The 26909-nt window shown below is 43.4% G+C and overlaps 1 protein-coding gene and 1 long non-coding RNA gene across 3 annotated transcripts in view; both read left to right on the top strand.

The window, feature by feature from the left end:
* Positions 1–620: 620 nt before the first annotated feature.
* Positions 621–9788, top strand: LOC307218094. Its single transcript, XR_013839762.1, has 3 exons — positions 621–704; positions 1491–1569; positions 9724–9788. It is a non-coding gene; the product is annotated as an uncharacterized lncRNA (long non-coding RNA).
* Positions 9789–10497: 709 nt separating this feature from the next.
* B4GALT5 (beta-1,4-galactosyltransferase 5) overlaps positions 10498–26909 on the top strand; it is a 51275-nt gene continuing 34863 nt past the window's right edge. The window contains exon 1 of one of the 2 annotated variants that reach the window (XM_079979771.1): positions 10498–10528. In XM_079979771.1, the coding sequence (XP_079835897.1) occupies positions 10513–10528 (16 nt within the window). In that variant the 5' untranslated portion in view covers positions 10498–10512. Of the gene's footprint in view, positions 10529–12897; positions 13399–26909 lie in introns of those variants that run through there. The other variant, XM_079979770.1, reaches the window with a different exon arrangement.

Below are 26909 nucleotides of genomic sequence, written 5' to 3' on the forward strand. Positions count from 1 at the left end.
CCTTTTTGCCCTTTGGGTGCAGCCCTAAATGGCCTCAGTCCAGTATACCTGAAGGAGCGTCTCCACCTCCATCGTTCTGCCCGGACACTGAGGCCCAGCGCTGAGGGCCTTCTGGCGGTTCCCTCCCTGCGAGAAGCCAAGTTACAGGGAAGCAGGCAGAGGGCCTTCTGGGTAGTGGCGCCCCCCCCCCCCGTGAAACGCCCTCCCACCAGATGTCAAAGAGAAAAATAACTACCAAACTTTTAGAAGACATCTAAAGGCAGCCCTGTTTAGGGAAGATGTTAATGTTTAATAGGTTATTGTATTTTAGTGTTTTGTTGGAAGCCGCCCAGAGTGGCTGGGGAAACCCAGCCAGATGGGCGGGGTATAAATAATAAATTATTATTATTATTATTATTATTATTATTATTATTATTATTATTACCATCCCAGACTCTGCTGTCAAATCGTTCACTTTCCTTTGTTGCTCTGAACGTGTGATTTCCCTCTCTGGAGTCCGCCTTTGGATTCAGCACAAACTCTGTGTCCTCATCTTCAAAGCTATCCGTTACCCTTCTCCTGCCTTTATCACACCACTCTTGTATCCCCAGACAGCGACCTTTGCTTCTCCAGAACCTTCAGCCAACTGAAGATCTCTTCATTCACTCAGCTGACTCTGCCACTTCTCCCTCCTTGCTCCATATGTCCAGAAAGATCTAACAAGTGTGAGGCAATCTGTCTTCCTTAAATTCCCTCCTCAACTCCCCTCTTATCGCCTGCATTCATCTTCTTCCCCTTCCACCGATGTCTTATCCTGTTACTGTGAGCTGCATTTATTCATCACTTTCTGCAAAAGTGTCTCGCAGCAACTTATATTTCTCGTTAGGGTAAGGACCTGGTCTCTTGTACTTTGTACACACATTGATAGCAGACTTTCACCTTCAATTATGTATCTTGCATTTCTGCTGTTTTAGCAGCTGATTGTCCTAACAAAAATGCAGTTGCTAGTAGAGGTTTGTTTTAAATGTTTAACCTTACCCTGGGCAAATCATATTCATATTTGTAATCATAATAAAAATCAAGCCAAGGATGGGGAGTCTGTGGCCCTGCAAGATGTTGTTGGTTGTCCAGTGGTAGGAGCTGATGAGAGTTGTAGTCCAACAACATTTGGAGGGCCACTGGTTAGTCACCCCTCTTTTAAACTATAGACAGGCCCAATGAGATTTGCCACTTACAGGTGTGCATAAGTGGCCATTTTCCCCGTAGCTCAAATTATGTCAGACATTTAAAGACTTGTGCTCAGCATTTGCTCGATTAATGCTTCTCATTAAAGCTGTCTGTTTAACAAGGCAGTAGAATGCATTAAATATTTGTTCAGATCTGTTAATACTGAGCCAGTACTACCTTCACTCACATGCAGTAAAAGGTGCACAATAAAACAAGGATATTAAGTAGGAATGCTACTGAGTTTGATAAGTGACAGGAGTACCTCTTTTTTCTGCTTTTTACAGACATCAGTTCCAATGAAGATGTCAAGGCTATCCAGGCAGCACACATAAAACAACAGAAAGCATGCATGTAGAGTAAGAGGTGCAGCCCATTTTTTCCCCACCGCTTGCTTTTAAAAATTAAGTGTGCTTGGGGACCTCTTGCAAGCCTTTCTCACAAATGTCCAGCAGCCAGGAGCTGGGTAGTTGTATGGGTAGGTGTTTTGCACATGCTCAGAACATACAGTTATGGAAAAGAACACTGAATTGTCTTGTTTTCAAGCAGAGATGTGTCCCTTTCTTCATCCATTGCAAGAACCACAGTACAGTCATACCTTGGGTTGAATGTGCTTCAGGCTGAGCGCTTTCGGGTTGAGCTCCACGGCAACCCGGAAGTAACGGAGCACATTACTTCTGGGTTCCGCTACTTGCGCATGCGCAGACGCTAAAAATGATGTCACGCGCATGCACGGAAGCAGCAAAACGCGCCCCGCGCACATGCGCCGTCGCGTCTTACGTTCTATTCAGGATGCGAACGGGGCTCCGGAACGGATCCTGTTCGCATCCCGAGGTACCAAGATCTGGTTGAATTTTTTTCGCCCCAAGTACAGTGGTACCTCGGGTTACATACGCTTCAGGTTACATACTCTTCAGGTTACAGACTCCGTTAACCCAGAAATAGTTTCTCGGGTTAAGAACTTTGCTTCAGGATGGGAACAGAAATTGTGCAGCGGCGGCACAGCAGCAGCAGGAGGCCGCATTAACTAAAGTGGTGCTTCAGGTTAAGAACAGTTTCAGGTTAAGAACGGACCTCCAGAATGAATTAGGTACTTAACCCGAGGTATCACTGTAGAACATGACAAGACTGCATCTAACAAGTTGATCAGCAGTGGGAGATAATCTTAGAGGCCGTAAGGAATTCCCTGGGTAGGAATGCTTCTATATAATTCCTTGGTTATCTTCAGGTACTCTAGGTAATGTGTGAACCAATACAGCTGCAAGATCTTACAAAGCAGCCCCAGCATTTTTATTTTTCAGTATTGCTTATGCTGAGAGGTTGATCCCCTATATGTACAGTGCAAACATCTGCTGGCAGGGGAGCCGACTTGCACCCAAGATTGAGGGCGCCCAGCACATGCCCTGCGTGTGACATCATGAGCACGGTGCATGCACAACATCGCATCATCAGGAGGGGCTGAGTGTGGAGCTCTATGGGTCCTGTGGCCGGTGGCTCCTCCTCTCGTGCTCAGGAGGAGCTTACCAGGGGCGTAGGAAAGGGGGGAGGCCGCCCCAGGTGCTATCATGGAGAGGGGGTTACAGATTATCAAGGAACAATTACTGCCCTATTAGGGCAGTTCATAAAAAACTTTTTTTTGAAAATGCCTGCTCCAAAGGTCTTATCTTACTACACAAGGGATTATGTAGCTATACAGTGGATGCTCAGGTTGCGAACGTGATCCATGCAGGAGGCATGTGAGGGTTGCGATTAGGCACTTCTGCGCATGCGCAAAGCGCGATTTAGTATTTCTGCGCATGTGTGAGCGCCGAAACCCGGAAGTAACCCATTCTGGTACTTCCGCGTTTGGTGCAGTACGCAACCCAAAAACACGCAACCTGAGGCGTCTGTAACCCGAGGTATGACTGTATATGAAATTCCATGCGTATCAGTTAATATCTTGACACTGCTCCACGAAAACAGCTGTTTACTTGGCCAATTTCCTATGTCGTGAAGGCTGAAATTTCAATTCAGTGGAGCAGGGTCAAGATATTAACTGATATGCATGGAATTTCAGATATAGCTATATAATCCCTAGTTTAGGAAGATAAGACCTTTGGAGCAGGCTTTTTTTTTTTAAGTTTTTTATGAACCACCCTTCTGCCTTACCCTCCGCTGGGCTTCCCGGGTCCTGGAAAGTTAGCCTTTGTGAAGAAAATGACATTACGCCAAGTAGATTAGGCCTTGCCTTGCCTTCGCCCCACCCCCTGCACGCAGCTGATTTTTCTTGATTTTACTGCTGTGGTGTGTGTTTTTTTTTGTTTTTTTGTTTTGGTAAACCACTTTGCAGGTTTTTAAAAGAGAAATTTTATTAAATAAATAAACAATAAATAAAACAACACAAGCCAAAACACAATCCATCCCGTAGATTTAAGTATCTGTCCATAGTCGCCTACTTGTTATCAGAGGCCCAGAATCCACATTCCTTTGTAAGAAAATATGAAATAACATAAAACCATTCTTGCAGGCAAAAAACCAAAAATGTTTTAAAATCAATTGGGGGGGGGAGTGACAAGAAATTTTCCACACTGGGTACCACCTGACCTTCCTACGCCTCTGGAGCTGACCACTGAAGCCATGCTACACTTGGATCTGCATTCGGTCTCCTCCACCCTCTCAACAATGAGGAACCCAAACCCTCCCAACAGATATGGGGGGAGGGGGCAAAGGATGCCAGGCTTTCAGACACACACAGCATTTGAGGGCAGGTATTCAGCTCACGCTTCCTCCTCTCTCCTGTGTTGTTCTATATGGAAGATAGAAACTTCATGTCTCATCTGTGTGTTACCTTTTTGGGGGTACACATAAAATATAATGTGTGAAATGGAAGAGACGAGCAAAGAACGTCCGCATTGCACCAAAAAAATCCAAATATTTCCTAAAATATTCTTTTGCATTCCCTCCTTTGGAGCGACAAACTAGATGTGATATTAAATGTCTATTTGCATTTAACATAGAGGTTTTAAAAAGTGCAAATACAATCCAGAGTGGGTTATTGAGTTTGCAGCAAGCATGAGAGTGGAACATAACAATCTCCTCTTCTGCTTCAGTCCCGAGGAAAATCCCTCCCTTGAAGCTGCTAGTGGCACTGAAGGGGGATGTCCTCCAGTGTAAATGCCATCTGCAGGAGAGGGATTTTCTTCAAGGACCAAAACAAAGGAAGAAAAGGTCAAATTGCTCTCCTGTGGCTGCTGTGATCCTGATAATTATTATCGCCTCCCTCCCTCGATGATGCAAGTGACATTTTTAAAAAAAATCTGTGCATTGTGAAATGCAAAGATGCATTTAACATCGCATCTAGTTTGGCTCTGAGATGTTAGTCAGAGGCCAGTGGGTGGTTTTCCTAGCTAATAATGTGAAAGGGAACTCTACTGACGTACAAGGCAAATGGTGTAGAGTGCAGGAAAATGGGCTCACAGTGCAGAAGAAATTGAATCAGAGCAATAGCATGTCAAATGAAAAGGAAGCAGGAGTGGCAGAAAAAGGCAGTGGTCTCTGGCTGCATTATTATTCACCACTTGCCTCTTCTCTGTAAAAAAAACAACAACCCCACAAGACTTTTTCTGCCTTTCTGTTTCTCTGTTCTCATTGATTGTCTGCCTTCTCACCTCGACACTCACCCTGCTGTTATATACACAAAAACAGAGCATATTGCATTAATACTATCCACTTATCCACAGTCCTGTCCACCCCAAGCCACTTTTTCTTCTAGGAATATTCTCTATATCCCTGCTATTGCCTGGGGAATTGATTTAAAGATGCCCTCACAAACTAGGGATAGGAGATGCATAATTTGTTTGTTTATTGCATTTATATTCAAATTTTCACCCCAAGGAAGTTAAGGTGCCATACATGGTTCTCCTTCTTGTCATGTGATCTCTGTGAGAGAGGTTAGACTGAGAGGCAGTAACTGGCCCAAGATCATCCAGTGAGGGGGGATTTGAACCCTGCACTCCCAGGTCCTAGTCCAACACTCTAACCACTACATCCCTAAATTTCTGGACCCAGCTGTAGTAATGCTGCATCAGCCTTGAAAGTGATAGTGCTGTGAATCTAGCACAGGCTGCTGTGTGCTTTGCTTCTGCACCCCAGTCATCATACCTGCTCAGTTATAAAACTATGAAACAGGTATTACCTCCAAAAGGAGGAATCTTTCCTGTAAATTTGTCCTGCAGCTCTCTGCTGCTGGAGAGAACTACAGAGTGTGAAACTACCAGTATATATTGCAGGCTGGACATTTGGGGAAGTTAGATAACTCCACCTAGAGAACCACTTCCTTAAAAAATGCCTACATCATGTAGGGCACATTTATCACTAGATAAACTGGTTATATCACAGGGCTCTACTGCTACACATCTGGACAGAAGATTTCCCTGCCACATGAATTTAGCTAAGAATTACTTTTCATCTTCTCAACACTGTTGTTTTACACCTTCATGTTCCTTTTGAAGTCAGCCTAAAATCTCAGAAGCCCTTGGTTGCACAAAGTCAGAGTGAACCTGGTACGAAAACCATGCCCTGATGATTCATTATTTGGAAATCCAGGTCAAAAGAGGAACACAATGTAAAGTAGCAATTAAGTCTCTGCTTGCCTTTAATTCCACCTGAGTGCCCATGTGTATATGTTCCTCTAACAACCCTACTGCACCTCTACAAATCATGTTGCCGGGGTCAGACAATGCTCTTGGCAACAGGCAGCCAGGTCAGGCTTGGCAGCATCCAAACCCAGACACCACACAGGAGACAGGGGGGCGGACTTGGATTTCTGGGCACACGTGATCCCAGTGCAAGTCATCACTCAGACATGAAACTCAGTGGGTGACATTGACAGGTCACGATTACTCAGCCTAACCTACCTCACCAGGTTGTTATGGGGAGAACAGGAGGTGATGCAGACACTGCCCTGTGCTCCTTGGAAGAAATGCAGGGGGAAATGTAATTGATAAATAACGCAACATATGTTGCATGCACGCAACATAGACTATTTAAGATATATGATCATACTGTGGCGGGTATTCAGATGAGGATTTATCCCCCTTCCTGTTCCCATGCTGCTTTCCACTGTAAATCTCTTCCCACACCCTGGCAGCTGCTATTTTGCCCCATAGGAAATACTTATGGGTTATGTTTATGCTTATTCAATCAGATTTGCTTCCAGGGAAGTTTACAAAATTTGATTCCAGAGCAGAGTACATTAAAACATTGTTCTCCAACAGAATGTGAGTGGAGGGAGACTCTGCTTGAACACAGTCAAACACTGGTGAGGGTTCTTCATCGAACTACTTAGTGGCAGTGAAGGCAGCAAAAGTAAGGTTGCCATATTTCAACAAGTAAAAATCAGGACACCCCAAAAGTTGTTGAGCTTGCACTCTGGACCCTTGCACATCTTAGCTGATAAAAACTAGCAAGGAAGGGACAGCTGGCTGGGCCAGGGGTGGTCCCTGCCTGCTTGAAGGAAGCAGTGGTAGAACCACTCCTTAAGAAACCCTCCCTGGACTTGGAAAATCTAACAAACTATTGGTCAGTTGCTTTCCCCCTTGTGGGGCAAGATTCTTGAGTGGGGGCGGGGGTGGGGGCGGGGGAGGGAGATCAGATCCAGGCAGTCTTGGATGAAACTGATTTTCTAGCTCCATTTCAATTGGGGTTAGGCCAGTTTTGGCACAGAAACTGTTTTAGTTGCCCTGTATAATGACCTCTGTCAAGAGCGAGACAGGGGAAATGTGTCCTTGTTAATTCTCCTCAGCCTATCAGCTGCTTTTGATACCATCAACCACAGTATCCTTCTGGAGCAGCTGTCTGAGTTAGGGGTGGGTGGCATTGCTTTGCTGTAGTTCCAGTGCTACTTAGATGATTGTTTCCAGAGGGTGATGCTCGGAGAGTGCTCTTCAGCCCCATGGAACCTTCAATGTGGGGTTAGATTCCATTCTCCCCAAAGAGGTTTGGGGGACACCTTCAAGTACAGTGGTACCTCAGATTAAGAACTTAATTCATTTTGGAGGTCAATTCTTAACCTGAAACTGTTCTTAACCTGAGGTACCATTTTAGCTAATGGGGCCTTGCACTGCTGCTGCACTGCCGGAGCACGATTTCTGTTCTCATCCTGAAGCAAAGTTCTTAACCCAAGGTACTATTTCTGAATTAGTGGAGTCTGTAACCTGAAGCGCCTGTAACCCGAGGTACCACTGTACACACCTTTAAGTGCCAGGTGAAATCATTCCTCTTCAACCAAGCCTTTGGCTGGTTAATATCTATATCAGGGCAGCCCAACTGTTCTGCACACACACCCCGGTCAGTTATTTAGTGATAGCAAATCTGTGTATTAGTAGTAGGTAGAAGGAATAACAATGCTGCCCCTTTCAGAAAAGATAGTGCCTTTCCCCCTTTTTAGACCCCAAGGCAGGTTAGGAAATGTAGGCACAGGAATAGTCTACTTTCTATTGGCTCTGCCAGAGAGTGGGAAAATATCTCCCTTCTATTGGCTCTGGCAGGGACGCGGGTGGCGCTGTGGGTAAAAGCCTCAGCGCCTAGGGCTTGCCGATCGAAAGGTCGGCGGTTCGAATCCCCGCGGCGGGGTGCGCTCCCGCTGCTCGGTCCCAGCGCCTGTCGACCTAGCAGTTCGAAAGCACCCCCGGGTGCAAGTAGATAAATAGGGACCGCTTATTGGCGGGAAGGTAAACGGCGTTTCTGTGTGCTGCGCTGGCTCGCCAGATGCAGCTTTGTCATGCTGGCCACGTGACCCGGAAGTGTCTCCGGACAGCGCTGGCCCTTGGCCTCTTGAGTGAGATGGGCGCACAACCCCAGAGTCTGTCAAGACTGGCCCGCACGGGCAGGGGTACCTTTACCTTTACCTATTGGCTCTGGCCAGAGCGGGAAGAAACATCCCTTCCTCCTTTGTAAACTAGTGGCAGTCTAGTTATCGCAAACCCAAGAAGAAGGGCGAATGCACTTCATCCTTACAGAGCTCCACAGAGAACTTCACAGAAAGCTTCTAACCATCTTCATTCAGAGCCATAGAACAGCCTGTTGGAATGTGGGTAATATTTCTACATGTGCCTTGATTATCTTCAATGAATCTATGTACGAAAGCTTTGGGGAGTCTTGTTAATACTATCCAGAAAGACAGCAAAATCTCCAGATGGTACAGTAAGGACAGTCTCTCGAACAAGAATTTGCATGTGTAAAGATGAAAGTGGTTTACAAATCAGCCTTCCCTTTGTACATGTGAAACTAGCCCTGTTGGTCTCCCAGAGCAATTTACAAATGCAAACAATGTTTTAAAGTCTAAATCAGCAAGTAAAGTGCATCCTGCTTTTCCTTGCAAATTTTTGCAACTCTGTAACTCTCCACACCCAGGAAGCCTTCTCCACTGCAATTCCATGGAAGTGCTAATTCCCCATTGCAAAGCTCACATACCTTCTCAAGCAGCTAAACTGGAAGATTACAGGAATAAAACTCTAGAGAAAAAGGCACAGCTAAAAGCAGGGGTAAAAAAAAAAGCAAACTTCTTAAGGAAGATATTCCTATCCTTTCTGCCACAGCTAAGAGAGTCAAGGACTTTCGGCAGCAGTGTTACCGTGTGGCTCAAAACTGCTATTGTGGTTTTAATATTCTAAATTCTGGGAGCCTTCTGAGAGGAGGAACTGACCCTTTTGACCACATGGCTAGGGCCTGCTTCCTCAGATCAGGCAAGATGCATCCATGCAGCTCTAGTGGATGAACAAAAACTAGCACCCCAGCAAGTTTAGGAGCGCCATGACTTCAGTCTTTTCCAAAATTGACTATGAGGTTACCCACGCTGGAGGAATGGCAGGCGAAAGTGATCGACTTTATGGGACTGGCAGAAATGACCGGCAGAATCCGCGACCAAGAGAAAGAGACTGTGGAAGAAGATTGGAAGAAGTTTAAAATATATCTTAAGAGCTACTATAAAATTGAGGAGTGCTAAAATGCTGAGGGAGAGGAAGACGTAGAATTGCAGCGGTAAATTGTGTTTGGTTTAGGGTGAAATTGAAAAGGAGAATGAATTTATATTTAATTGGCTAAAAAGGGTTGCTGAACAATTGTTAAAATAAAGGATGCAAAAAGGGGAAGGCATGGGGAAGTCCGGGAAAAGAGGTTTATGGAAATAAGGTAAAGAAATTATGATTATTTGTGTTTGTTTTTATGTTATTTTTGTGTTTGTTAAAAATTGGAAATTAATAAAAAATTTATTAAAAAAACAAAAAAAACAAAAAACAAAATTGACTATGAGGGATCAAACTGTGGGACTTGGCAGACATACTATTGAGGCTGGCAGCAGCTAAAAGAAATCAACAGCTACCTGGCCTTGTGTGTCTTGATCAACACATGTCCCAGAAAGAAATCACAGCTAAGCTTCTGCTACCTCTACACAAAAGGTGGGGTACAGAGGTCACCACCTACAAAGAAAAGCATGGTGGTGCCTATCCCCCTTTCACAACTGTTTTTCCATTTGTAACACAGATCATGAAAGAAAGAAGTGACCCACAAACTGACTTGGCTGGATTCTATGGAAATTCTTAAAGGGACCCCTGACCATTAGGTCCAGTCGTGACTGACTCTGGGGTTGCGACGCTCATCTCTCTTTATTGGCCAAGGGAGCCAGCGTACAGCTTCAGGGTCATGTGGCCAGCATGACTAAGCTGCTTCTGGCAAATCAGAGCAGCGCATGGAAATGCCGTTTACCTTCCCACTGGAAGGTATTTATCTACTTGCACTTTGATGTGCTTTCGAACTGCTAGGTGGGCAGGAGCAGGGACCGAGCAACGGGAGCTCACCCCCTTGCGGGGATTTGAACCGCCAACCTTCTGATTGGCATGTCCTGGGCTCTGTGGTTTAACCCACAGCGCCACCCGCGTCCCTCTATGGAGATTCTTACAAAGAGAATAAATCCACTAGGGACATCACACCCAAATTAGTGCTTTCAGTGAGGAAGACAGACGTGTTAGACGATGCCAGCAAGCCCAAGATGGAGAAGTTGACGGAGTCAGCCTGTCCATTGCACAAGAAACCACACCCTTTGACCAAATGCAGAGAGTTCAGAGAGGAGCCACTGGGAGAGCGGTAAGCCTTGCTAAAGGACCAAGGACGACATGGCAAAGGAACATCTGACCAAGGTCAGGTGTCGTGAATGTAGCAGGGAGAAGCACCCAACTGACTTACACCCAAATAGCTCTCCTCCGGCACACTCTTCAGGTTCTTCAGCTGAAGCAGCTCCAGCGGCAGTGGAAAGGACGCCAAAACCAGCTGTGAATGAGCCAGGACAGAGGTGGGTGTCCGCTGCACTCAGGTTTGTGGTGTGGAAAACGGTGGCCGGTCTTGCAATCAGGTAAGCCTGGCCAGGGTTTTCACTGCAGGGCATCCGGAGCAGGCTGTGAAGATGTATTGGATGGGCAAAGCAACCGAACCCTGGCTAGACCAGAGTTCTTTGACCTCTTCAGCTTGGGTAGGAAACAGATACAGTTCACTCTCAATATGTGCGCTGGTGTCCAGAGCCAGGACTGACCTGCTGGGAGCCTGAAGGGCCCTGCCCTGCTTCTCTCCACCTGGCTTGGGGCGGGGCCTGACAGGCTCCATAAAGGAGTGCTTCTACGGCTGCTGGGCAGAGAGGGCTCCGTTTTTGTTTTTAAATTGCTTTTATTTTTTCTCTTTGTCATTTTAAATTGTGATTTCCGAACACAATTCAAAGTGTTGGTGCTGACCTTTAAAGCCCTAAATGGCCTCGGTCCTGTATACCTGAAGGAGCGTCTCCACCCCCATTGTTCAGCCCGGACACTGAGGTTCAGCGCCGAGGGCCTTCTGGTGGTTCCCTCACTGCGAGAAGTGAGGTTACAGGGAACCAGACAGAGGGCCTTCTTGGTAGTGGCGCCCACCCCTTTCAACTCCATAAAAAATTTAGACACAACTCCATATAAACAAGAACACAGAACGAGCCACTGAAAGATTCCGATATCTGGACAGTTAGCAGTGATAAACAAAGAGAGGCCAACTTATTTTTTTAAAAAAACACAAGTCAAGCTTTCTTCACATATCTACGATATATATCCAATGCTTCACTGTGAGACAAGATATTTAAATATATTCATTATGGTAAAAAGATCTACCTTACTTTCACAAATTTGGGTCTGTACAAATTGCAGCAGTATTTCCTGATTAAGTTATGAAGAACCAAGTCAGATATAACTGTTAAATACTGGAATTTGACGGAGACTCTAAAAACATTACCGAGTGGTAGTACATGCACATGAGGCAAGGGAAAAGGGATGAAAAGCCATTTTGTCGATTTCATGGACAAGATGTTAGCGAACGTACATGCAGAACCCTTCACCACTGTGAAGAATTCTGGTACCTCCCATTCTTTAGTGTGTACCGTCCACAGAAACCTGGGCAGATCAGAGTAGTGATCGACTCCAGCACCCCAGTTCCAGGGCTTCTTACTGAACAAGGCTTTCCACATCGGCCCAGACCTGACCAACAGGCTGGTCAGAGGTCTCCTCCGCTTCAGAAAGGAACGCATAGCTGTCATGGCTGACATCCAACAAATGTTCTACTTCTTTCTCATGAGAGAAGACCACCGTAACTATCTGCGCTTCTTATGGTACAGTGACAAGCAGACATCCAGGAATACTGCATGAAATGGACCATCCCCTGCTATTGCAAACTATGGACCATACCAAACTGCAAAGATTGTAGAAGAGAAGTTTAGATAAGATGTGGACCAGGATGCTGATGTTCGGACTGAGGTCTCTTTAAAGAAAACAGGTTAAGGCAGAGCGACGTCTGGGAACACGATGGGAACACTTCTCCACTTAGACATTGCTTTTTTGGGGTATAACACACATCATACAGTTGGTGTGTCACCGGGATGAAGGGCCAACCTTGCCAGAGGAGCACTGCTCCTCTTATATCCTTTTGCATTTATTTATTTATTTGTGTGCTGCCCAGTACCCGTAGGTAGAATATAAAAAGCACAAAACACATGATAAACGTAATCAAAACGTGTTTGTGTGTTTTATGTATTTTGTTTCTATTATATACCTTGATGCTGCGAACTGCCCCAAGATCTTTCAGACAAAGCATGGTATACAAATGTAACGAATAAATGAAAAATATAACAATATATTCAGTAAGGCAGCAAGGCGTACGTCTTTAAGTGCATATTTTTTTATTTTTACGTCAACCTACGTGTTTGCCCTTGACGTGTCCAGTACTGTATTAAATGCAGCGGAGGAATAATGAAAAGGAAGATGATAGTTAATAGGTTCCAAGCATAGTTGTTTTTTTTGTTTTCGTTTTTAAATGCATGGATGGCGTGTACACCTGATGCCATTTTTTAATTAAAAAACAACAACGACGACGCTTGTGACAGGTTGTACCTTAATAGATTGTATAATTAAATTTGATTTTGAGGGAAGGAAAAAAAAAAAAGTCTGAGGGAGGTCAAAAGCTACCGGTGTAACACCAGGGCTCAGCTTGGGCGAAGGGAGAGCGAGAGAGCGGCGACGCCTCCGCCTCCGCCTCGGGGCTGCTCCGTTTTGGGCCGTGAGGTGAGGCGCTCTCGGTGAGGGCCTGGCTCCGCCTCCCGCTGGCGCCTCCCACTCTCCGCCCCCTACAGCCTCTCTCCGCCGCCGGCTCCAACCTCGGCCGCGACCGCAGAGGAGGAGAAAAGGGGAGGCGAGGGAGGAGGACAAGAAAGAGGAGGAAGCGGGGGAGGGAAAAAAGAGGGGGGGGGAAAGGAGGGTGTTTATGAGGCGCCCTCGGAGGCCGGCTCTTCATTCATGCGGCGGCGGCGTCGGAGCCGAGGAGAGGCGCGCACGGAGCGAGAGAGAGGCGACTGAGGGAGAGGGAGGAGGAGCCGCCGCCGCCGCCGCCGCAGCTCCACAACCAGCAGCAGCAGCAGGAGCAGCCTCAGTGCGCCGCCGCCTGCCTCAGCCCTCCCGCTCCTCCTCAGCCGGGCTGCCCTCCTCCTCCTCCTCCCGCGGCGAACGGCGGCGGGGGCGCGGCGGGGCCGGACCATGCGGTGGCAGCGGAGCCCTCGGAGGCCCTGGAGGCTCCCTCGGCGCTCGCTGCTGGCCGCCCTCTTCTTCTTCTCGCTCTCCTCTTCCTTCCTCTACTTCGTCTATGTGGCGCCCGGCATCGGTGAGGAGAAGGGCGAGGGAGAATCCGTGAGGGAAACGAGGGTGGTGGTGGGGGGGGGGGAGCGCGCGCGCGGGGGGGGGGGCGCGTTCTCGAGGGCCGCCCTCCCGGCCAGTCGCCTCAGGACCTGTGGGGGGGGGGATAAAATGGGGTGACGGCTGCTTCATATATGTGGGGGGGGGAGCCCCAAGATGGAGAGCCTCCCCTGCCTCTTTCCTGTGAGGAGAAGCAGTATGTGTGTGTGTGTGGGGGGGGGTCGCCTCTTCATCCCCCCCCCCTCGCCTGAGTGGGTGGGTGTTTTATTTTTTTTGAGGAAAGGCGAGGAGGGTTCTCCCCCCTCCCACAACCACTTCCCTCCTAACGGTCGGGAAAGGGGAGGGGGCGAGCCGGATGTTTAGGGGTGCTGCTGCTGCTGCCGGGCGGGAGGTGATGTGGAGCGAACAGCCCCCCCCCCATGCTGCTCAGGCCCGGCTGACAAGCTGCGTGGTCTCGACTGCCGCAGACTTGGGGCGGGATCTCAGGCATCCCCCCCCCTCCCGCCCCCACAGCCATATCTCGCCCCCTCCCCTCCAAAGGTGTTCGCCTTGAGATTTGTGTGTAAAACAGCACATTTTCGTAGCCTACTGCCCCCACCCCACAATATTATATGCAAATACAGAAACTTCGAGAGGATACCCCTAACCCACCTCCACACACACACACACACACACACACTGACCCCCCCCCAGGCTTGGGCCTGGCTAGTTTCCCCCGTCTCCAGTACACCTCGCCGCCCGCTTTTCCCGCCCTCGCCTCTCGCCCTCCCCGGTTCCGTTCTAAGAATCCGAGGCATTCATTCCCTCTCCTTTGCTCCCGCATAGGAAAGGGGGGGGGGGTTTGAGGTATACTTTGCGTTGTTGTAGCGTGTCTCTGGTGTGGATCTATATTGCAGCATGTCCACAGTGTTATTCCTCTTTATAAAACATAAAGTCCGTGCGTTTTGGACACTCTTGCAAGAATTTTTTTTTTTTAGGGTTTTCGTTAATTTGTGGGTTCGGTATATCCCTATGTGTGCTTTAAGAATAGTCTTTTGACACCAGTTCCTCCCTCCTGGCTATGAATTATCTCTTCCTTCATCTGTGTTCTCTCCCTCCCTCCCTCTCCGCCCCCCCCCCTTTGTATCCTGACCTTGACTAATTCACCATTTTATCCTCTCCCCTTCTACATACAGACAGAAGGAAGATGTTAGGTATATTTTCATGGGAGGTTGCGAAGAGTGATTGAGTGTAGATTTCCTATTCCTTTCCTCCTGTAATCTGGGCATTGGTGCCTCTTTTAAAAAGGCATAATGGAGGGAACTGGTCTGGTTGGCTAGGACCTCCGCCTGAGTAATTCCCAAATGGATATGTTAAAAAGCATAGGTAAAACTTGCAGGTTGGGCCTTCCAGGTAGAGATTTGGCAGCAGGTTCAAATGCTTGGTGGTGATTGTAAAAAGCATTGAATGAATAATTAGTGATGTTGGTTGCCTCGCTCCTAAATACCATAAGGTACTGCTGTTTATGTAGTTAAGCTCATATTCTGCTGGTTGTTAAATACCTATTATTAAACATCTATTATAAGGGACATTTTCCTGTTAAGCAAAAATTACTGCAGTTCATCTAATTGCTATATCCTTGCAGATTTTACTTTCTGTGCTGTCATGTTTGTGGTCTTTTTATGTCTGGTGAGTGAAACAAAGTTTTATTATACTTTCGATCACCTGCCACATTGCTACTGTTACTGTCTAATGGAGTTTGGGATCAGATCATTCCTCTTGAGAATAACAGTATTTATTTAGGTCTTGGCTGTGTTTGAATTTACATACAATTAGGAAATTTGAGGGATACTTTGGATGGTTTTGCAGTAAGAATGTATTCATTTAATGCTAAATAGCAATTTCTTTTATATCACAGAAATGGTTCGCTGAGTATGTGAATGTTCCTGTATACAAGCTTTAGGACAGAATTTTGGTATTATTTCAGTTAGATACCATGATGTGACCCGTTTAAATTGGTGTTTCCCAAAGTGGTTGATGGTACTGTGCAGGGGATGAATAAAGATCTAGGGGCTGAAAAAGGCTCTTTGGGTGGGAAAGAAATTCACAACATGGTTTGAAAAAAATAGTTAGGAACTATGAGCTTCAGAAGTAAAGGGCATGGGAATATATACAGAGTGCCCTTCCCTTGCCAGTGAGGAGTCTCAGCATTTAATAAGGTGGTTCCAGATTATAATAATAATCCTTATATTGTACATTTTATGCTTCCTAATAGTGGTGATTGATTAAAAGGTGTTTGCTTACTGATATTTCTTGACCTGATTTCATTTATATTGTTAAGATTTTTGGTTGGGGTCAATGGCAATTTTATATGCTCATAAATGGGTCAGTGAACTCAGAAGTTTGGGAAATACAGATGTAAATAAACAGTTACCTCAAGGCAGTAACAGCCTAAAAATCCTTATGTTAGTATCCTGATATGATATATCTGGACACATGGAGAAGAAATGGCTTCTACTTCATGATAAAATTATTTAAACACATTTCTTTATTACTGTAGTGCTTTCCAAGGAATTTGCAGGTTTATGTTCCCCTTATAATGTTGGGTGCAAACTTTAGTAATATTTAATTTCTAATGTGATTGAATACTGATTTCGGTACCTTCCCTGCAATATGAAGCCTGTCATTTGTAACATATAATATTCATTTATTGTACAATGAGGCACCTGACCCTTAAAACAATGTAATACACCTAGCTTTTTGAACCTAAAGGCTTCAGTAGTGTGGTGCAATCCTAACCCTCAGATTTGCTAGCTGGGAGATGTTAGGATGTGGCACTTCTCTCACCCTTGCTCTCTTGCCCCTATTCAGCAACATAAATAACTTGTCCTGGCATATCTACTTACCATGAGGAGAAACCCTCTGGCAAAAGTTATGCTGGTGTAAAGAGTGGGGAATGGGCATGTTATAGGTGAGGAGAGGGATAAACAAAGTTACATGTCATTCTAAATTCATTCTCTGGTCCCAAGCACTTCACCAAAAATGCCAACATAAATTAAACACCCAATTGAAGGCATTGGAAAGGCAAAAAATGGTGAACACTGCCTCCCACACTCCTACAACCCCAACCCCTGGCCAGCAACAGTTAGGATATAGCTTCACCTATAGAGGAGATGGCAGGCATATCTGCCAGTTTAATGTTACACAAAGTAGCTATCTTAAATATCAATTGATACTGAATGCATTAATCATTGGTTACTTTAAGTAAACTAGTGATACTGCAGTTGCAGAAACCTAAGAATGAATTTATTGCTTGTTAAGAGTAGTTTGAAAACAATCTGAATCACTGTGCCTTGCACTCAGTAAAGTGTTAGAGCCACTGAAACATGATGGCAAGCAGTTCAATTTAGCAAGGTTGTGATTTTTCTTCCCAGTTTGCATAGGCCATGTAAGTTATCAGTTTGTGTAACTATCAGGAAACTGTTTTTTATTAATGTGCACTGAAAATAATTAGTTTTTTAAAAATAAAAACACTTTTTTTACAGCAATCTAATAATAAACACTTCATAATTCACCCTTCTGAGTAATACCCCTCCCCACCGTCTCACTATATAGAAGGGTCTGGTGACTTCTGCTTCAGTGTATCTGAAGAAGTGTGCATGCACACGAAAGCTCATACCAAGTACTAACTTAGTTGGTCTTTAAGGTGCTACTGGAAGGAATTTTTTTATTTTGTTTTCACTTCATAATAGTCATACTTGGCAAAGGAAATAACCAAACAGTCTAATATCTGCTATAAAACCAACACTTTTAACAACAACACACCTGCCTAACTATATCTATTTTAAAAAATATATTGGCACTTTTAAAATGTCTCTGGTGTAGATCTCAGATGGCAAGACATTCTGTAAGCATAGTACCAACACTGAAAAGTCTTTATTATATGGTAAAGGCAATCTTATCCCAGAGAGGCAACACCAGGAAGGCTTGATTGTTAGCATTGCCTCGCATATTGTGCTAAATGAACATTAAGTCCTGTATGCATTATTCTTTCAGTACATATTTGCATTTGGGAGTAAACATTGAATACACTGGCACTTTTGGAAAAGCATACATAGGACTGGACTATTAATCTTGTTCTTATAGCTTCAAAAATGTAATGTGAGATGTGTTCAACAGTCCACACTATTGAATTCACCAACTTGCCACTGTTCAGTGCATTAGTGAGATCACCTACCATTCTCATGAGTGTGAAGAAGAATGGGATAATCTTGTTTACCTCAGACATAGTCTCGGGGTCTGGGAAGGCAATATGTCCCCCAATCAACTTGGATTGTAGGTGGATATCCTACCCCATAGCTGCATAGGTCCTTGGAAGCTCTCCACTGAAGACATCAACATTTTCTAGGGAGAGGGTTGGGGCAGTGCTGAATTCTAATTTCGGTTGACTATCAATGGTGTCTAAATTATAGACTTATCTGTTACATATATGGAAGAGCAATTCCTTTCATAGTAACTACATTTTCCTACAGTATCATAAGATAGTTCAACTCTCTGTCCCATGGTTTTATTTTAGATGTGTTGTCCTTAGAGACACTCCTATTCATTAAAAGTTTTGACTTGCTTTTCTTAATATAATTCTCAATATTGATGCTGCTGCTGGCAGTGAGCTTTGGCTTCCTCAGGCTATGTACTTTGAGGCAAAGTCAGTTCTAGTAGGGGAAATATATCACAGGGATATTTCCACGGTCACAAACAAAATGTGATGCATGGAGTCTGTAAGCTTGTTTTTAAAATACCACAAAATGTTGTTCTTACTGCAATAGAGTAATATGGTTACTCTCTGGAATTAGTGCTGCAGTAGACATTTCAGAGTCCTGAAATGGATAAGCAAAATAATTCATGATGGCAAAATAACTAAGTTTAATAACTAACTTACATCATGTGTTTTCCAAAGTTTACATCTAGAATTGGAGCTTGAAGGGAGCTGAAGGGGATTCTCCCCCATTAAATAGAATATGATGTGCTTAAAGCAGGACTATACAATGTATGAATTGCAAGCCAAATGCTGCCCATGAACCATATATTGTGGCTTGCATGTCTGCATTTTCTGCAAAGCAGGTTTGTATTTATAGGTTTAATGGTGTACTGTGCTTAGCAACTTGGTAGAGCACACATTCTTCTTTTAATGAGAATGACTTGCGACTGAGATCCTTAAGAGCAGGCAGTGCAAGACAGTATTGGGCAAGGAGTAGACGGCATTGGTATAGATAGACCAATTGTTTAAGGTCGTTTTCTATGTTCAGGGTAGCTTAAAATGTTATTGAAAAATGCCAACCCAAACCTTGAGAGCTGTGGGGGAAGGAAGCCCTTCTCATAGTCCAGTTAATTAGTGTAGCACACTGGCAGTAATATGGAACAGCGAGTTCTCTGTACAGTGGTACCTCAGGTTAAGAACTTAATTCGTTCTGGAGGTCCGTTCTTAACCTGAAACTGTTCTTAACCTGAGGTACCACTTTAGCTAATGGGGCCTCCCGCTGCTGCCGCAGCGCCATTTCTGTTCTCATCCTGAAGCAAAGTTCTTAACCTGAGGTACTATTTCTGGGTTAGCGGAGTCTGTAACCTGAAGTGTTTGTAACCTGAAGCATCTATAACCCGAGGTACCACTGTAGTAGTACCCTGGTTGTGGAATTCCTGCCCAAAAGAAATGCATTTGTCCCCTACATTGACAGGTTTCTGGTGCCAAATGTTGCTCTCTCCTTCAAACTTTTGGGAGTTAAATATATTTTTAGAGTGCAGCCATTGGTATGTTGTTATTGCTGCACTGAATTTGTTTATGATTGTAAATTGCTTTCATATGATCTTTTGTTAGTAATTTTTGTGTGGCAGATGGATCTTTAAGGAACTATTTTATCACCCATCCAAATGGATGAAAAGTAGGTTAAATTGCAACCAATAAGTATTTTCTTCACATGTACCCACTTAACAATGAATTTTCTTTTTTATATATACATTTTTTAGATGTCTTAAATATGTTTTAAAAATTGTTTTATTGCTTGTTTGCTGCCCTGGGCTTCTTTGAGTAAGTGGGTGCCCTTCTTTGTATGTTCCTGCCAGGTTAGGTACAGGTGGTTATGAGTAAAAAGACCTTTTCAGTTTTGGCACCCCAGAACAGAATGACCTCCAGAGGGAGTTCACAGTGCCTACTTTCAATGTACTTGTGCCCTAGGTGGTCAAATTATTTCCCCATGCCTTCTAAAGGCAATAGATTAAAAAAAACAAATTATTTTCTATCCTGCACTTCATGTTTGTTTTTTAAAAGCTCCATCATGTTTTTATTACCCAGTGCATGTTTTTACTTTAGTCTCATTCTGCAAGCTCTAACAACTTTGTGAAATATTGAAAATAAATAAAAAGCACCAGACTCTTCCCCCCCCCCCGCCCACTTGTGACCATTTAGTGGATCAGGGAAGAGGGTCTTGTCTTCAAGCTGGGGATTGGCCTAATTAGCTGGGTTTTCTCTTGGACCCTAATCCTTTCTTACAAATTATTTCAAGCTTGCAATCCTCCTTGAACTGTGTTAATGTGAACTGAATACAGTTCATGCAATTGCTGACTGGGAATGTGTAATGCAAACTATTTTCCTAGCTTGATACCTAGATTTGAGAAAGAGAGAGAACTCACTTGTAGTTAGGAAACCTTTGGCTGGCTTTGAGAAATATCATAGTCTTAGTAGGCTACAAAGCACACTGTTATAAACATTAGCTCCTAACAGGTATACTTCTCAGGGTCTCACTAGACAAACAGTTGTCAGTTGTATACAATAATTTTCTACCAAAGTTTGGACTAGTTAAAATTTATCTTAAGAGAACGAACTTGTTCCATTGCTCCCTTGTCTTTCTCTCAGTCTAAAGCCAAGCCTGGTTTCTTTACTCAGGTGGTATTGGCAGTACATAAGGGCTACAGCTATTTCATATATAGTCATACCTCCTGTTATGTTTGCTTCATGTTACATTTTTTCAGGTTGCGTCCCGCGGCGACCCGGAAGTACCTGAAAGGGTTACTTCTGGGTTTCTGCGCATCCACAGTAGCTGCTAAGCTGCAGGTTTTTTTACATGCTGGTCATTGTTTGACAATATTCTGGTTATCAGAAAATCTTACTAAGTGAATTAGAAAAAGTTTTTCATGTGGACCACATCTTCCTTTTCTTATTGCATGTACCGGTATTTAGATTCCCAGTGGAATACCTGGCATGGCACTTTGAGGATAAAGTCATTCAGCTTTGTAGTTCCTTAGGCTTAGATAACACTGTTGTGGCAACTCCAGTTGAAGTTTCCAATGCAGCTCCTCCCCAGTGGGATAAATTTCAGTTCATGCAGCCTTGTGATACTGATAGCACTCCCAAAATGATGTAACCAGATTCTTGCTCTCTTGACCCTTGCCTCAGTTGGGTGGGGTTGACTTAATGGGTCTAGGGTGTGCTGAATGCATGTTTACATGATGGAGTTGTCCCTCCTGCACCCACTCAGAAGCACACCTTGAATCCTGTAGGCTACAACAGCTCCTGCATTCTACATACAGGCAGCAGGGTGGCTGCCTGTGTCTGTTTCAGGAAATGGTGAACATCTACCAGGCCAGCCAGTATGCATGGTGACCATTTTGCATGAACATGGGAAATGCCAGATGGACTGGTTTACACATTTCACTTTTGTAAGCAAGTGCAGCTAATTTTTCACCACTTGAGCCATATAACACTGCTGCTGTTTTCATTTCCTGACTTACAGGGACATATGAAAAATTGTCTTTCACTAGTTGACTCCGGTGCTGTTTCCCAGCAGGGTTCTATCCCACAATTTGAAAAGAGTCAGCTCTTCAAAAGCTTGGGCTGCAGTTTATCATAAGAAAAAAATCTAGGGCTCATTCTTATCTTGATGAAGAATAATAGGTTTTAAAAAATGGAAATACATATGCATGCAGCTACAGAATGCATGAAAATGTATCTGTAATCATGACCTGATGTCATATTCATGCAAATTGTATCTTTGTACATTATGCAAACTGGCTGCAGACTTGTATATTTTATTTGGGTAGTGAGTGATAGGCAGATCTATAAATATAAGATCTTTCTGAGCTGTGTTTCTGATCTTGCAGTGTTTTTGGACTAGCTTCTTGCCTGTGAGGAGGGGATCCTTCCTGGATCGGATCAAGAAATATGGATAGTTAGGCCTTCCTTATTTTAAGACAAACCAATTATTATTAATAGCATTTATTCATCACTTATACATAAAATGTCTCATGTTGTTGTGGTTAAAAATGCAGTTTACTATAAGGCCTTTAATTTATCATGTCAATTTTCCTTAAAATCCCAAGTGTAGAGCATTCAAGTTTGAATGAAGGTGATCAATCCTCTAATATACACCCCTTCCACATGGTGGAAGTGACCTTGTATACTGTTGCTGACTGGACTTTGTATTCTTGGCTGCTGAATAATGCATGATCTGCAAATCGTAGGGTCAGTCTTTAAATGGAATATTGCTTGGCTCCATAACTCATAACTTTATTGCTGAAAGAAATGGGGCAGTGAGAACATGTCATTCTGTTTAGAGCTTTGCTTCCAGATTAGTCTCTGTACGAAAGGAGTGGCTCTGGTGGTATTCATAAGGTTGAGGAAATAATTCTCCTTTTCTGCTACTAAACAAAGTTTGATGGAAGATCACCCAACCATGCAACGTGTTTTCATTACAGTAACACTTAATAAACAACACGCCGTGTTTGCCTCCTCTTTTGGTGCAAACAAGTATTGTAGTGATCAGAATAGTTGGTTGCTAGGAGTAGTGCTAGTGTCAGCAACACAGAAGTTGGAGAGGTCCTCTTTTATGAAAGAGGTTTGTTTGCTTATTGTATATATGAGAGACTGGTAAACACGCATCTCTCTCTCTAAAAAAAGCCTTTTGCTGCTGCTGGAAAAACCATCTTGATACTATGCATGTCCAGTAACAGCTTTGACATTTTAACAGGTGGAGCTATTTGCATCATTTAAATACAGAGAGAGGCCATATCTAGTGGTTGCATGTGCTCTTTCCTTTCTTCTGTTGCTCTGAATTTGACTTATATCCTGAGACATTTCTTCCCCTTCAGGTGGTGCAATGGGTCATTGTGTCTGGCTGTTAACCAGAAGATTGGTGGTTTAAGCCCAACCAGGGATAGCTGTGGGCAGGATTTCTGCATTGCAGAGGGTTGGACTAGATGACCTTTCTGGTCCCTTCCAACTCTTCAATTCTATGATTCTATGATTCCCCCTTCCATGTTATCTGAATAGGCTGCCTGATCTATGAACTGGACTTCTGACTGTATTCCTTGCATATTGGCTTCTATGAGGCTAATCAAGATGTAACTGCTTGAACATTTGGACATTAATCCTGACTGAAAACAAATCAAGCAAGGATCTCAGAGGGCAATAAAGCCTTGCTTGCGTGTGAATCTTTTTTATACTGGATATGTTTATCTCTTATTTCAGTTTGACCCATAGCATCATTGAATTATTGAGTTTGAAGGGATCCTGAAGGTCAAGTCCACCCCCCTGCAATGCATTAATTGCTGCACAGCGTTTATATTACAATATATTACCTGCCCTTCACCCTAAGGTTCCAGAGCAAGTTACAACAATTAAAACACAATATCAAAAACAGTTTATAACAATTTTACATTTATGGAAGTAAAATGGGTCCTAAACATATGCATCTCAGGTATGAAAAGCTGTTATAAAGAGGTGCCCCACACCTCTGTGGAGAGGGAGTTCCATAACTTAGGGAGCCCCATAACTTAGGAAGTGCCACAGAGAATGCCCTTTCTATAGTTAACAAAGCCCTTAAAAATGATAGTATTGAATGGAGAACTATGTTTGGAATCTCACAAAAATCTATGCAATGGGGCATTTTAATATGGTTTGTGTGTCTTTATATTATATGCAACTAGAGCAATAAGTAATCAGTCACTGCTTTTTATGCATACAGATCTTGATGGGTGCAACTGTACATTCAGTTTTTAAGTCTTGCTTGGATTCCTTGCAGTGGTAATTTTTAAGTGCTCTCTGTCAGTTCAGTCTGTTCTGATCAGATTTAAATGAGGCAGTGGTGAAAACATCTCTTGAAAATGCAAGGCTTGTAAATATTCTTTGGAAAATAAGAGATTGAGCTATCACGTCGAACCTTCAGTTTTGACACAACCTGATATAATGGATCAATTTTATACATCCTTGGTGCTATTTCAACCTGTCACTGCCAGTTTGCTTGTTAACAGTGATTTTCTTCCTTGCTGCTGAATGGTGGCCATTTTGATGATAATATTGAATGTGGTTCATACCTTCTTTCTTATAGCCGAGTAAGATTGTCTTCCATGAATGTGGTCAAACATGTTGGAGCAGTGGTAGTAAAGGTGTTCAGAAATTTGTATTAAACATGAAGAAAGTCTAGTCCCTCACACCCAAACAATATATTACATTAAGAATATATTGCATTCATTAGGCCAGTTACAGTTAATGTTTTATGGTTTTCATTCTTTGCAAAATCACACAACTTGTGTGGGTCACCCTCCCCCCCCCCAAACTGGAAGTTTGTATGTTTGTTATGCAGCGGGTGCCCAGGGGATTTCAAACACTGTTTATGGCATTAATAATGTTTAAAGACCACCTTGGATCCATCAGTTAAAGCCAGAGAGACAGATTATATGAATCCGACACTGTGAGACTGAGGTTGAAATGGGAAATGAGAGTCTGAAATTCATTTGTAATTTGAGGTACCTTTCTCCTTGGGAGGTAATTCAACATGTAAAGCAGGATGGTCTACCGTATGGCCCAAGGACCACATGCAACCTGCAGTGCCTTTTTTGGTGTGACTCAGCACCATTTGATGCCCCCTCAATCCTTGCACCACCTTCCCAAAGCTGGGTAAGCAAGGCTTTGGGCTTTGGGAAGGAGGTGTGAGTGCTCTGATAGGGTCCCAGAGTCCTCTGACTTCCTTCCCAAAGCCTAGTTACCATTTCCCCCCAGCTTTGGGGAGGAGATGGGAGGGTTCTAGGACCATGCCAAAGCTTCATGCCTCCTTTCCGAAGCCCGCTGACCCTGCATTCAGAAAGTAGCATGAGGATGGGGAGGAGGCATCAGATGTTGGTCTTGTTCACTCCCTCTTGCCTCATGTGACAAGGCAGTGGGCAGCCTGCAGGTTCTGTGTCAAAGTACTCTTGCAGTCAAAAGTTGGCCACCCTGATATAAAGAGCATGCATTAAATTGATTATCAGCTTCAACAGAGAATTGGAAATCTAACTTGAAGCCAAACTAAATGTTACATGGGATATATGTGATTTTATTGCTAAACTGTGTTTTTGAAACATCCGTGAAGTGCTCTGAATTTGACCAGACATTGGCATCAGAGGATGGTGTGTTTTTCCCTACCTCTGGCTAAGCTAACATCAGTTTTGAGGGAAAGGGTTTAGACTAGGGGGAAATGATATGGTAGGAAGTCTTAGATGTCCCCTCTCCCAGTGATGTGATTAAATTCTGACTTCCCCTCTGGTTCCCTTTAAAGTAAAAACAAAACAATGTCTCCTGCAAACATGTAGTTTAGTCTTCAATATAGTAAGGCAGTATATTAAAGATAAACAAGTTGATAAAAAAATTTTTTGTAACCTGTGGAAATACTATATCAAGAGAAAGGAATGAGTTTCTCCAGCAGTCCAAACACTGCTGTTTGCTTGTTGCCTTTTTCAGAAAGAAGGAATTTGGGTTTTTTAATCGATTTTTATTTGGAAGTTGTTCAGTGGTTGTCAGGGGATGCGTCAAGTTGGGTAAAGTGATAAAGCATGATGTTGCTAAGCTATATGTGTTTCTTTGGCATTCCCAAAAGTCTTTGACAATCCTGAAAAGAAAAAAAAGCAACTTTTGATAATACTTCTAACCTGGTTAGCAAAGGTTTATGTAGGCAAAACACTAGATTTCTTAGTCTAGAATTATTCTTCAAATGGAACACAGTACTCAAGAGTAGTGCCTTCTACATCAATCTGATTGTTTGTGTCCTGAAAGACTTTGTGCAATATGTCTTAGAACCGCATTGATCACCTATAGCTGTATCACATTGATGTTCGTAACTCAAAGATGCCTGTTTCCTTTACATCCTCTTCTGACAGATCAGCTTCCTGTTGATGGCAAAAATGTTTTGTTATCTCCCTGAGTTCATTTTTAAAATCTTTAATCACATTTTTTTTTCACCTTATGAGTTCATAAGGCCATCCAGTTCATTCTACACAGACTTCCTGCTCCTCCTTTTCATGTAGACAATGCTGCCAGACTTGATGCCATCAGCATTTTCCTGCTTTCTTTCCCAAGGTCACTGAATCCCGGAGTCCATATAGGAAGTCCACTTGCTATTTAACTCTGAAAGCTTTCTTTTTAGCACAGCTTTTCATAATCTCTTAGTATGTACAGTACATCTTAAATTTTTCTTGAACTTAATTCATTTTTGTCATAGCATTAAATCACACATAAGTTCCGGATGTGAGTTTCTGGCCACTTAATATGCTGCTGTGGCATAAAAGGCCATCTCTTCCACGTGTTCCTCTGTTGTACAGCCATAAGTAGCAAAAGGAAATTATGTCAAGGCATTGGTAACTCTTACTTCAGCCATTTTCTACAATGGGATCTGAATACTGGTTTCCTGCTAGGTTTGTTTAGTTGCATATGATGTTGTCTCCTTGTACACAAGAGACTTCAACTAATCTCAGAGTTGCATAAAGGGCTAATTGCTTATCCAAACAACACATACATCATGTATGCAAGTTTTGACGTTGTGGAAACCAAAGGTAAAAAGATAGGGAATAAGAAGGCATGCATGGTGTCTATGTGATGTAACACTTTCCATTCTATTATAAAAAAAATTCCATCAATTCATAAAAATAGTTATGAAACTTCATTGAGCTCATTTCATGCTTGTAAATGGTCACTTGCTTAATTGGTTCTAGGCAACTAAGCAGGGAAGCTTTACTAAAGCAGTTATTCTTTACTTTAGGACACAAGTTATCAAGATAGGTATGTGGGCAGGTGGACTACTGAAAACCTTCATAAGCTGGAAAACTCAGGATTTTATCCAACTAAGTTCTACTTAGAGTTGACTCATTTAAATTAAGAGGACTAAATCAGCATTAGTTTCAGTGGGTTTACCTTGGGGATTATTAATATTGAATAGAAACTGAAGTCTTTATTTGCAATACTGTGTTAATTGGGTTTGTGTCAGGAAAGTGACATTCTGCCATGTTTTGTGCCACAACACTCTGTTTGGGAAGCAAATTTTAAGTTCTTCAAATATGATTAGTGCCACTATTTTTTTTAAATGGTGGTTCTGAATCTCAGATAAAATGGTGCATCAGATAAATCATCATTTTCAATTATTATTATTGCTCCCTCCTGGAACTGGTGTTGCTTTTGAGAAAAAGCTATACTATACATCTCTC

Source organism: Podarcis cretensis (assembly GCF_951804945.1).
Source record: "Podarcis cretensis genome assembly, chromosome: 6".
In the NCBI taxonomy this organism is placed as follows: domain Eukaryota; kingdom Metazoa; phylum Chordata; class Lepidosauria; order Squamata; family Lacertidae; genus Podarcis; species Podarcis cretensis.